Here is a 12,791-nt window from a genome sequence, read left to right on the forward strand (position 1 = left end):
TCTTCTAGGGTTCCGTTAAACTTGCTGTACTTACTTTAGGTGGACTGAAGAACAAACATAACTGGGATATGACTTATGCAGCCAGTTGCCTCATGGCTGCCTGCCTTTTCCAAATTGCCAAAGGGAGTACAGGAGGAGCTACCTAGGTAACTTCCATATGGGCTGGCTGCTTTTGAAATCTCAGCCAGCATGCCTTCTCTTTATATAGTAATTTATTTTTCTAACTTGAAGTAGTGTCCAATCACCCATTGTACTTTTCAAGATTGATTTTTCTAACTTGAAGTAGTGTCCAATCACCCATTGTATTTTTCACGATCTCTGCAAGACTGTTCTTTGGGTCATCTCTAGTACATTGTCAGGTTTGAATTCATTGTCTTGCTCTTCCTTCCTAAAAGTTATAAAAAATAGGATAAAGATAAAGATATTATTTGTTTGTTCCTTTTCCTCAGTACATGAAAGTGTGACCGGTAATCTGATCCAGTGTGCAAAGACTGAGAGATACCTGAGTCACTTTGTCTTACTGAACTCTGGACTCTCTTTTTACATAGCAACGAGTGCTTTTGTTTATTTGTTATACTCTAAGTCATGTTTCTTATCACAGTCCCTAGCTCTGCCCACATATATCACCTTAGTTTTAGTACAAGTTGGGGAATGCTAACAGTACAGCAAAGACAATTCTGAACAGCAGTGCTGTCTGAAATAGTAATGTTGGCTTATTTCATCAGGACAAGAGTTGATAAATCTATCAAACAAATTTATTATGGCCCAAGTCTTAAAAAATGCAATAAACATCTAAGTAAGTTCGTATTCAGATACAAAAAAGGCACTCTGTTTCAGAGGTGCTTGGGAGTTACAAGAGGTCACTGCACGGTGTTCAATGACCAGCCTGCTTTACTGAAAGCCCAAATAGTTGCTTATCTGAGAATCTTGGTTTATATGCCCAGAAGACACTGAAAGTAGAGTGGGCTTTTAGGTGCTTTGGGGCTTCTTCAATAAAATAATTTTCTAGCAGAATAAATTATTTTAAGGTCTGTAAAAGTCTCCTTGTAATTGTAATATTCTATAAGTTACACTTAAGGTGTTGTGATGTGTAGAACCCCTATGACGTGTTTATTAGATGAGAAATTTTAAGCAGTAGAGTTGATTAGTCTGAAGTTTTGAGGGATGCAATTTTATAATTCTGCTTCTCCCTCCCATGCAATACCTGATTTGTCATCATGTGGCTGCTTATACTGGCTGGTGGGTTTTTGCTATACTAAGTTCTGTGAAATTCTTTTGAGCTCCTTTTTAGACTTCCCTTTGTTTTACTTCCCAGAGGGCAGGTAATGTATCAGAGCCAGCTCGCTCTTTAACTAACGTCTCATAGGTAGGAAGACAGGGAGAAAAAAACAGGGAAGGGAGAGTACGTCACGTTGGAGGAGGAGGGTAGCAATGAAAAATGAGCTTTCTTAAACAACTTGCATGCAGAGGGACAGGCTGCCAGGGCTCGGACGCTTCGTGGCGGGGGCTCGGCTCTCTTGCCTGCTGGCCACGATGCAGGAAGCAACTGGAGTCCTGAAGGAGGGCTTCCTCGTCAAACGGGTAAGTGCTCCGGTTCCCTTTCGTGCGGATCTGCTCAAACGTGGAAGCAGCCCCTGAGCAGGGACTGGATCGAGCCAGGGCTCATGGCAAGGCAGCCTGTTGGGCGCTGGGTTTGAGGGGGCTCCTGCCTGCTCCCAGGAAAGGAGGTCCGCCAGGTTTGTGCAGATGCCTGCCGGGGGAGCTGCGTGGACTGCAGGTGTTCACCACCCTCCCTCAAGTTTCCCTGCACTGGCATTTACCCAGAAGAAAATGAATTCGCTATCAGGATTACTCAGTTAGGTATCAGAAAGCCAGTATGTCTGCACCTAGGGCACACCTCTGCAAACAGCACGTTAAAAAACTACCTGGCAAATGGCTATGTGGCAGCAGTGGAAGCGGCTGTGGGAGGACAGAGAGAGGGAAGGTGTTTTTTTACAGTCTCCTAAGATAGTTTGTGCTGCCTTTCGCGACCCAGCTGAGCAGGGCTTCCCATTTCATATGAGAGGATGGAGAACAGACTACCCTTTTTGAAGGGGATCAGAGCAATGAAAACATAGAAATGTGTTTGAAATAACTTCTTTCTTCCACACCCCTCAAGCTGCACTGTAAGAAAGTTTTAGCCAAAATGTGGAGAAAAGAGCTGAAAGATGGTGTCACAGATTTTGGCTTTTCCAATGTTTCTCTCTATAGGACCAAGTCAGTCCTAGCTGGGACACAAGAGGGCAACTTAGCAAGGGGCATAAGCTGCTTTAAGTACCAAGCCCCTGTGTCGATGACTAACAGGGTCCCTGACTGCACACACAAAATGTGATTCAAAGGTTCAAAGCTTTGCCACGCCTTAGGAAATGCTTTTCTACAGTACGTGGCAGTGCTTCTGGCGCTAACATGAAGGTGATCCTGGTCAGGAGCTCTCCTGGCAGGGCTTCTGGCCGGTCGGCCAGCCAGCCGCTGGCCACGTGAAGCCATGCTCGATGCGGAGAAGGGCTGCACAGCCTGAGCTGTTCTTCATCCTCCTGCCTGCAGCGAGGGCAGAGCAGTCCCAACTCCTGCTCTCCTCTCTGGGCTACGGTTGTATCTTGTGGCAATTAAGCGACTACTGAATTCAGGATGGGGAGCCAAGGCACCAAGTATGTGAGAGGATTAGGTTATCGGCAGCACACGGAGCTGTAACTGCCAGCAGTCCGTACAACATCACCAAGATACACAGTTTGATAGGAAGGAGACCACAAAGAAGATGACTAAAGGAAACAGGGAGACGGGAACAAGGGATCCAGAGAAAAAATTGAGGAAGGAGTGGGATCAGGTAAGAAAACAGAGCTTTCCTAAGAGGACAGCAGAGGCAAGGAAATGATCTAAGTGCATTATAAATTAATTATGTATTGTAATGTATTCTAAATGAAAAGTAAATGTGTGGAAGTCAGGTAAATATAAAGAAAAAAAGATAAGGCAACCTTCTGAAAAAGAGGAAATCTCCAAGAAGGAAAGAAAAAACTCATAGCAAAGAACATAGTCTCAGGAAAAATGGCTAAGGAACTTTACAACAGGTGAAAAAAACACTGAAGAAGGCAAAGGGAAGGAGAGAACAAACTCAAGTTAGATAAATTGTATTTAGTATAGACTGGGAGACATTCAATCTAAAGTGCCCTGGATTATAGAGACTCATTACCGCACCTTTTCTTGGAAATTGCTGGTTTTCCCCTTTACTCATAGAGAATTAATGAGCTTTGATTCTTGCCACAACTGGACTTTGCATGTTCCTTTCTTCTAGCTATGCCCACGCTCTCCCAGATGTCAGAACTTCTCTACCCAGTGCTTCGCCTGTTGGCTGTAATGCTCCATTGCCTGTAGAAATGCAAGTCAGCTCCCTGCCCTGCGAAGCTGGTCCTGAGGCTGTCAGGATGGAGCCTGTCAGTGCCAACCCTCGCTGGGTTTGCTCTCCTGTACAGCTGGACTTAAGAGAGCCGGGGACTGTTTACAGAGGGGAAAGAAGAGGTTTTGTCTGTGTTCTGGTATAAGTCAGGAGGCATTCGACAGCAGCCTGCATTCTGTCTTTTGCCGTTAAAAAGCCTATTTACTTTCCAGGAAAAAGCAGCACAGGGAATGTTTTAGCCCAGGAGATTGGAGACAGGTAGGATAGAAATAAACCACTCATTAGCAGTAAGAGGGAATGTAAGGAAAAGTCAATTCACCCAGCAAAGCACTTTCAAAACCACTTGGCACCTACAGCCACATCAAAATGACAAAGGACAAAACATACAACACCACTCAGTGTGACTGGGGAGGAGGAGTTTGTCTCCAAGAGCCTTCACACGTTTTGGATTTAGCCCTGTTCCTGCCTGGTGCCACCAGCGGGCAGGTGTGCACCTAAATGATGGCCTTTTGAGATAATGCATGTGAGATTTTGCAACAAACAATTCTTGCCAGCAAAGATGTCCTTGCTGGAGAAAGAGCAAAGCATGTTTCTATTGCTCCATGATTTTATAGTGATGGAGCTGTGCTATTTTGTGACTGAAAATGTGTATTTCAGGGAGAACATGATGACTTCTTGTGTATCTTTTCATACAGTTTCTTATTAGTTTATGGTATTTTCACACAAACCCCCAAAAGAAAATATGGTCATTTCTCAGTGCTGGTATTAAAGTTAGCTATGTGGATTTCTTCCCCTCTAGGGACATATCGTTCGTAACTGGAAAGTAAGATGGTTCGTTCTGCTTCAGGATAAGCTGCTGTATTACAAAATTGAAGGAGGCAAGAAGGAGCCTTCTCCAAAGGGCAGGATCCTTTTGGATGGCTGCACTATTACTTGTCCATGCCTGGAATATGAGAACAGACCGGTATGACTGGAAAAATGTATCCCTTCTCAATGACATTTACTTCCTAACTTCTCCCTAGTATCTTCCTCTCCTCCTGACTTTTTTGATTACTGCAACCATATCGCTGGGGTATTTCCAGAATTAGGCCCAGCCAAAAGCAAGCTGCCATTAGCAACGTAACCAGGACAAGCAAAGAACTCCCTCATTGTGTCTTTGCTGTTCCCTGTGCCCAAATTTGAGTCACAGCCATTAACAAAAAAAAAACCACCAAAACCACCCCCCCACACACAGTGGCAAGAATAAATGCAAGTGCATCAGCCCAGCTGTGTGTGGAGAGAGGACATGGACAGCTCGATAAAATCTGAGGAGGATGGGAAAAAGGGGAAACTTTTCATCTGTGGTAGTTGCCTTAAACCATGGCTGTTTCCATGGGGTGCTCCTGGGCAGCCAAGTCAGACTCCTTTTTCCTTTGCCGATGGGACATTGCTGCTGTGGAAAGTTTCAAGCAAGAGGGCTCTGGAAGGGAAAGAGCCTCCTGCGCTTCTCCGCTCACCCGTGGGTAGCGGCAATGCAGACTTCCCCTGAGTGGGACCAGAAAGGAAATTACTCTGGAAGTTGCTGACTGTTTCAGTCCAGTGAGAGTGTGTAGTTGTTGAGAAACTAGAGATCTAGATGTGAAAATCTCCATAGTCAGCAGCACACTCCTATGTAATCCAGTATCTGGGTGGTCTGCTCTCTTTGAAGTACCACAAGGTCCGTGCATGCAAACCATGCTTGCAACTGAAACCCCAGGGATTTGAGGTGGGGGGAAGCAAAAAACCCCAGAGTTGTGCCCAGCATTCTTCTGGCCAAGAATTGCTCTGCACTGCTCAGGTGGGATGCCATATCAGACTTCTTTATGTCACTTGGGCCAGTGGTTAAAGATGCAAAATGCAAGTGGAGGACAATAGCTAAATGATGTTGTTGCTTTGCACTTCTTTCTCCACAGCTACTCATCAAACTAAAGACAAAAACCAATACAGACTATTTCCTTGAATGTTGCTCCAGGGAAGAGCGAGACTCTTGGGCTTTGGACATCACTGGAGCTATTCATGCTGGTCACCCAGTACAAGTACAAGAGCTTCACAGGATGAAGAACTCTTTCAAACTGCTAGAGAATATCAGCCTCCAGTAAGTGTGTATGGTTTCTCCTCCTGCTATTGCTGTAGTTTGCAAAGCGCCTGAACTGATGTGTGTGGAGGGTTAAGGGAAGATCCTCTCTGCACAGATCTGCTCCTGTGTAGCCAGGAGCCTTTAAACTGGCTGCTCTGCCCTAGGTTTGCAGATACTTTTGCCAGGGCATGGGAATGCGCTTTTTCTTGACCATCATTTTTTGGGAGTTCTGCATGGGCACCTCACTGCTGGCTTGAAGACCTTCCTAGTCAGCTGCAAAGGTGCTCAATGGGGAGATGAATTACCTCAGAAGATGTGATGTCAGGAAAAGACTCGGCGATAACGTTGTTTATGCCATGTTGGTGAGCTTTCAAAGCTGGTAGCTGGAATCCAGACTAGGATTTTTAGGGTGCATCATGTTAAATAAGAGGAAACAGAGAACTGATTAAGAAATAGAAAAATGGCATTAATTTGGTTTGTGTTGAGAAGGTAAATGGAAGCTGACTACAGCTCAGTTTGAAGTGCTTTAAATTGAAAGATACTCTGTGAGGCAGCTTGTTTAGTGCTGCTATTGGGAGAATAAAGTTTTCCTATACCGTACTTAGGACAAAACTTCTGGAGGGGTATCTAGGCTGTTTCCCATCTTTATGTTGGTAATCATGAGGACATCCCAGGCACTGACGGAAGTATGTGGCAATTTCTGCCTGTCTTTCTATTCTACTAACATTGTCCTGTACTCTCTTTTACAGCCACATAGTGGAGAGGATGTGTGACAGCAGTACTGGAATTAAGCTGACCCGCAACTTGGAGCAAGGCAACAGATACAAAGAGACCTTCACAGGTATACCTACTGCAGGCAAAGAGCTTCCTCACATCTGACACGCCATGTTGCAGAGGCACGGGAGCTACTGTCCTGCCTTCACGGTGGGATCAGTTGGGCCCCAGTGGAAAGTAGCGGTGCAACCAAGCTCTCCACCACCTTTCTCTCTTGCTCTTTGGATATATGGAAGCACATGTAGGACCCCACACTTTTGGTCAACCTTGCACTTCATTGACAGTCTTTGTGGTGGTGCCAAAATGTTTCAGCAAATGATGACCTGTGTGGCAGGAGACCATCTCTCTCGCCTTGGAAGAGCGTGTTGTCTTGGTATGAGAGCTGCCTTTCTCCCCGCAGGTTCTGCCCTGGTGGACTGGCTCATCTCCAATAGCTTTGCTGTGTCACGATTCGAGGCCGTCACCTTGGCATCCATGCTGATGGAGGAGAACTTCATCAAGCCCGTGGGGGCCCGCAGCACTGAGGCCACACGCTACAGCGACCTGTCTGAGCAGTTCCTCGACGACTCCACCGCGCTGTACATGTTTGTAAGTGATGCAGCTGCCAAGAGGCACCTCCTCTGCCCCTCGTCACACGCTTGGTTTGGGGCTGTGGTAAAGGGGACGCGCACAGCGTGCAACCAGAGGTGAAACATGCAGGCTACGAAAGCAAACATAGAAGGAGCAGCTCTAGGCTTTTAGTAGTACTAACATTTGCACTTTTGCTGCAGACAAACACCTACACGGATATGGCCGGATCTACAAATTACCTAATTAGGCATGAAAAGGGGTGTGTCCCTTGAGTGCAGTGCTGTGTCTGCATTTAACGGAGGCCGTGCTGTAGTTATGCTAAAACTCAAGGCCACTGTGCGTATGTAGGCTTTACAGCTGTAATTTGTTGCTTGTAAATCTTGGACATACAAAGCTGAGCAGCAGCGCTGCGGAATAGAATTTGCTTGGGAAATATGAGCTAAAAACAGCTCAAGGAAAATAAAATGCAGAACTTTGTACTTAAAAGTGTGTTTAGGTTAAAAAGAAAAGTGGAACCATCTTTTCCCTATTTGCAGGCTGAGAGCAGTAAGAAAAAGAGCAGTTCCAAGGAAGAGCTACAATTTAACATCTCTGAATTAAGAGGCACAATTGTGAAGCAAGGATTCTTAGTGAAACAGGTAAATACAGTCTTTGCACCTTCACTGGGAAACAAGAAAAATGACAACTCTTAGGGCTTCCTAGAGAAGATTTATACTAGCAGGGCCAGCAGAGCTAATGTGCCTGTCAGTACTACTATCAGAGATCGTGTGGTGAAGAATATCGAGTTATAAAGAAAAAGTGAGCTATGGAACTTGCTGCTCAGGCAGGATTAATTGGATATTCTGTATATATTGAGTGTACACTGAAAGGTATAAAATAGTATCAAAAGCAAAAGTCCCACACAAACTCCAAATCCCACCAGGGGTGTTACATTCACTTCCAAGCAGATCCACTGTTCCTCTGGTTTAACCTATCCCACCCAGGTTGTGTGAGCAGCTATGATGTTCTGCTGGCCACAGACAAATTTCAAAGCCGAGTAGATTGATTTTTGCATGAAGTGGACATTTACCTGTGGACAGTCACTCATGTACACGTGGACGCTGTGCTGGTGGTGAGACCTGTTTTCTTTGGGCACAGTTACCTGTTGGCAGTAATTGTTTACAGGATTCCACCCTTAATCTGCGAGATTTAGTTTCTGGCCCTTGCTACGAACAAGATGAGGATCAATCACGCTGTTTCAAAGCATAATGCAGCCACCTGCAGACAGAAAGAACCCTACCTGCACCGCATGGCCCCTTTCTACTCTGGAGCTTTGTACCCTGAGCCGTGATTTTAGTGTTGTGCAAATTGGATCATCAGATGCTCCCCAACCCTCGTTCCTCCAGCTGCCAGGGCGCAGCGAGGGTTGGCGGACCGCTGGGTGCCAGGAGCTGCCCAGAAGCCTCTTCCCATGGCCAGCAGCAGTAAGGGGCAGCCCCCAGCAGCCCCAGCCCGAGGCTGGCCCTGAGCCCCAGCACCAAACCTCCAGGAGGGGGGATGATGCTCTCGGGGCCTGGCACGGGCTTGCGGTGCTGTCCTGCACTGTCAGCAGCTGAGAGGACCGGGGCGAAAGAGTGAAGAGCTGCAGAAGGACCTGACATAATCCCTCAGAACATGCACAGCATGGGGTTTTAATCCAAGACCTATATTTAATCTGAAATTAAGAACAGGAATCAGTGATATAATCACTCGGTCCTGTCACTCTGCTTTCTTGGTTCTCAGCACAAGGAAGGGAGAGAGGAAGGAATTATCAATGTATGAAGAAAGATGTTAAACAGAAAATCCTGGGAGTTACCGAGATGTCAGAAAAGATTTTTCTCTGTTGGCTCCAAAACCTCTTTTTTTTCAGTACCTGTTTAGGTCTCCCCTACAGCCTGCAGGAAAATGGCCATTTCAGGAGATATTTACTGGTGGTAACTTTAGTTATTCTGTTTTGCAGGGCCACAAGAGGAAAAACTGGAAGGTGAGGAGGTTTGTTTTGAGAGCTGATCCTGCTTTTTTGCACTACTATGACCCCACTAAGGTATGTGAGTGGGGAGTTACTACCCCCAGAAATCCTCTTACAGACCTAAACATTATAACGAAAATACAATTATGCTGTAAATACTTCTCTCACCCAAATCTCCTTTCAGGTTCGTCTATCCATTTCCTGGGGAATAAGACCTCTCTTGCCTTACCCTGGGAGGTTGTCCCTTGCAGGGATTTTCTGTCCCTGCACCTTCCCTCCCGTCTTTTCTGCAGTGAGATTCCTTTTCCTTAGCCGAAGGGCAGAAGTCTTCTTGGGACTGGTTTTTTGCTGTACCCACACAGTCTGGGACCATGCTCCTGCAGGGATTCTTCCTGCGCTGTGATCTTTCTGGGCTGACATCCCACCACTTGAGGGTCATAATGCTATGGGGATTTTTTACATTCTTATTCCAACATTGAATAGGGTTTCCTTGATGCCAAAGTATTTATAGGAATTTCTGCTACTCAGTTTTAAACTTGCTCAGGGAATAGTAAAATTTATCTTCATGGATATAATAATCAATCTGAGCAACCCAGAATGGCATGTGGATCCATCAGCCCCAGATGCATAGGGTACCACAAAGCCCAACAGGTTGCTAAAAGAACGTGTACAGAAATGCTTTATGTGACTTTTAAAGAAAACACAAACAACATAACAGTGAAAAGAGCTTATGAAGCTGGTTCATTTTTTGTTGTCTGTTTCTTTGTGGGGTTTTTTGTGCTGCAACTCACCCTTGCAATGCTATAAACTCAAAGTGCAGAACCTGTAGATCAGACAAGAGAACCAGCCTACTAGTGGAAAGAGTCAAATTTTTCCCATACAGTCTCAGTGAAAAGCAGCAAGTGAAAAACTTGCAGAAATATATATATATTTTTAATATGGGTTGTTACTGATAAGACTATACATAAGTTTGAAATGTGATTGTTAGCCTACCCTTGTGCTTTTAATTGATCTCCACCATTCCCAGCTACATCAGAGAAACATCTGAGACTGAAACAACATAGTAATTCATTTAATTACTTGTCCTAGTCGACTTCTCTTGTGACATGGATGTTTTATATCTGGAAAGACTGGTATTACATCTCCACCTTCATAATAATAATTGATGTGCTCTGGGAAATTATTCTAATGATGATATTTTCCAGATAAGCCTCATTTCCTTTTTCTTTGCAGGAAGAAAACAGGCCAGTAGGTGGGTTTTCTCTTCGTGGCTGTCTTGTCTCAGCTCTGGAGGACAATGGAGTCCCAGCAGGTAAGCACGAGCCTCTAAACTTTCATACATACATATTTATGCCATAGCAATACAGTCTTTGGGTGTGGGTTTGTGTGCACGGCTGTCTGTGTGCACAAGTGGGCTGGTCCTTCCTCTCCCCTTGCAAGCAAGGGAAGGGGCATATCATAAAAAAAACCCATACTGCTGGGCTGCCCATACCAGAGGGGATTTTTTTAGTGGTATTTCCACTTATCTTGGGTGTTCCCCTTTTTATGGGCTTTTCTCAGTCAGATGACCTCTGAGACAGTCCTAAGACACTGTTTAATATTCCAGAGTTAACAGACAAAGAGGAAATGGCTTCTTTTTGGATGTTGTTTAACTCAAAGTCTTGAGGCATCCCCTGATGCCATCCCTCTTGTGTGTGTGCTCTCTGCTTATGCTATTACCTTTTCCTTTTTGATCTGCTAGAACCCAAATGTAGGGGAGACACAAAGACAGCAATACAAAAACCAGTTCTGCTAGTGAATATGCTTAGCTTAGGCATTTGTCTAGAACCTCAGCCACACAGATAAGCGTTTCTGCTGTTAAAGCAATTTATTTTATAACAGTAAGCACAACGTGTGGATCTCAAATAGGGAGCATCTTTCTAAAGACAAAAGACAGGGTCTGAAAAAGATATGGTCCAGGGTTGGGTGTCATGATGAACACAACAGCTCCTTGCTAAGAGAAAGCCGAAGGTGGGGAGGAGCAAATCAAATCTACCACGCAAACTGGTAGGGAGTTCATCCCTGCATTGTATAACTCAAGTAGGATTCTCTATCTAAACAGTGGCTATTTTATATATGATGCATAGTACACAGTAGTTCATACACCCTATGTGAGGGGTGTCTGTCCTATATCTTTATTTTGCAGAAGGGAAATCAAAGACACAAGATCTTTACATGTCTTATCCATAATGAAATGGAAAAGTCTGATACCCTAATTCACTAAATTAAAATTCTTCCCTATGAAGCTTCAAATCTGCCACAAAGCATTTCTCTGTGCACCTTCCTGATTTGTCATATTTTTTTTCTTTGCAGGAGTGAAGGGCAATGTGCAAGGCAACCTCTTCAAAATCATCACCAAAAATGACATTCATTATTATATTCAGGCCAGCTCCAAGGCAGAGCGAGCACAGTGGATTGAGGCAATCAAACCACTGACATGAGTAAGGTGGACTCCAAGCCAAATGACAAGTCACATTTGTGAGCAAGTTTCCTGCTCTCATTGTCTGGGAGTGTTGTTTTTACCTTAGATAGTCTCTTTTTGTTATTTGTATTGCCATAGCACCTAGCAATTCCTAGCAGACCAGTATCCTAGGTGCCCAGGAGTCATGTAGATCCAGAATAATTCCCCACCAAGAACGATCTAACCAAGAGAAAAAAGACAACAGGTGGATACAGACAAATGGGGCTTTACAAAGGAACAATGAGATATAATATTCCAAGATGGAAGAAAAGAATTCTTTTGTGCAAGTATTCAGTCTATATCTGACAGATCCAGGTTGTGCTTTATCCTAAAGCAGAAATATCTTGCTCCTTTCCCCTTTATAAAGGGGCTCATAAACTTAATTAGTTAAGACTGGCTGAATCAAAGTCATGAAAGGTCCTGGTGTCTGAGGCTGCGTTTCTTGGTATACCACAAGAGTCTTGTGCTAAGCCACAACCCAGCTGCCAGGAAAATCACTATTGCAAAACAAACCAGGGGTCTGTCTGTCCATCCATCTGCTCTACCATTTGGTTCTCTGTTAGGCTGGAAAAGACCAAAGGATCGTCCTCTCCAGTATACAGATTATTCTTGTGCTGGTAATGGCCCATAGCAGTACAGGATCTCCTGAGTATCAAATCAGACCAGCAGCAGTTATTCCAGACAATTGCTGGTGCTGAATATACTGGAAGAAATCACTCAGCCATAAAAGCAAGACATTTCCTCCTGATTATCACCGTTAAGTCCATTTATGTGGAGTACCATTGGGACTGAGAACTCTAACAGCAGTTCTGACTATTGCTTTTTCTATTTTAAGCCATTAAATTTTTCCACTATTTGCCTAGTAAACTTGACTTTGATATCATTACATATAAAAAAAAAATGCAGTGCATTTCAATCTCCTGTGCTCTTTAGACACAATTTTTCTCAGAGGGCAGTTTGAGTATATGAAAATAAAGGTTTCATACACTGTAAATTTAGATTTATACAGAAACTGAGACATTCTCCACAACACCAGAGGATAGGATAGAATGTATGAGATGATTAAAACACCAGTCCAGCCTGCTGATATACTATTTCAATAAAATTCCTTGTGTTATCTGAGTACCTTTATCTGACAGCCAGATTCTGCAGAGCCTCCAAAAGCCCTCTGAAGACAGCATGTTATATATCTTCCCTGAAGTCACAGAGGAATTTGATAGCTCTCTACCCACAGAACCACCTCCTTGCAGATCTTTTTGTTCTCTGAGTTATGTGCTGAAAAAAGGTCTCTTCATCTGGAGACTTTCCCCTTCATCTTGCGTTATAACCAACCGGACAGAGCCAAAGGCAGCAGCTATGATATATGCTTATATATGTATTAGAATAGCCATGTGTTTAGGACTTTTTTGTAAATCTACAGCAATGAAATAACAGC

At 44.2% G+C, this 12,791-nt stretch overlaps 1 protein-coding gene across 1 annotated transcript; it reads left to right on the forward strand.

Annotated features, from left to right (window-relative positions):
* The first annotated feature begins 1,397 nt into the window (after nt 1-1,397).
* PLEK2 (pleckstrin 2) lies at nt 1,398-12,744 on the forward strand. The gene is made up of 9 exons (XM_075030444.1): nt 1,398-1,581; nt 4,230-4,394; nt 5,362-5,543; nt 6,275-6,366; nt 6,700-6,887; nt 7,406-7,507; nt 8,848-8,931; nt 10,090-10,168; nt 11,209-12,744. Exons 1-9 carry the CDS (start codon nt 1,462-1,464, stop codon nt 11,334-11,336), a joined length of 1,140 nt encoding a protein of 379 aa, XP_074886545.1. The 5' UTR covers nt 1,398-1,461; the 3' UTR covers nt 11,337-12,744.
* The last annotated feature ends 47 nt before the right edge of the window (nt 12,745-12,791 follow it).

This window comes from Buteo buteo, chromosome 6 (genome assembly GCF_964188355.1).
Source record: "Buteo buteo chromosome 6, bButBut1.hap1.1, whole genome shotgun sequence".
Lineage (NCBI taxonomy): Eukaryota > Metazoa > Chordata > Aves > Accipitriformes > Accipitridae > Buteo > Buteo buteo.

What these genes read in the sequence shown, in the direction of transcription:
- PLEK2 (XM_075030444.1), top strand. Translation starts at nt 1,462, where the DNA reads ATGCAGAGGGACAGGCTGCCAGGGCTCGGACGCTTCGTGGCGGGGGCT. An exon ending in CTAGAGAATATCAGCCTCCA is followed by an intron (nt 5,544 to 6,274) that starts GTAAGTGTGTAT and finishes TCTCTTTTACAG; the next exon opens with CCACATAGTGGAGAGGATGT. An exon ending in GGACAATGGAGTCCCAGCAG is followed by an intron (nt 10,169 to 11,208) that starts GTAAGCACGAGC and finishes TTTTCTTTGCAG; the next exon opens with GAGTGAAGGGCAATGTGCAA.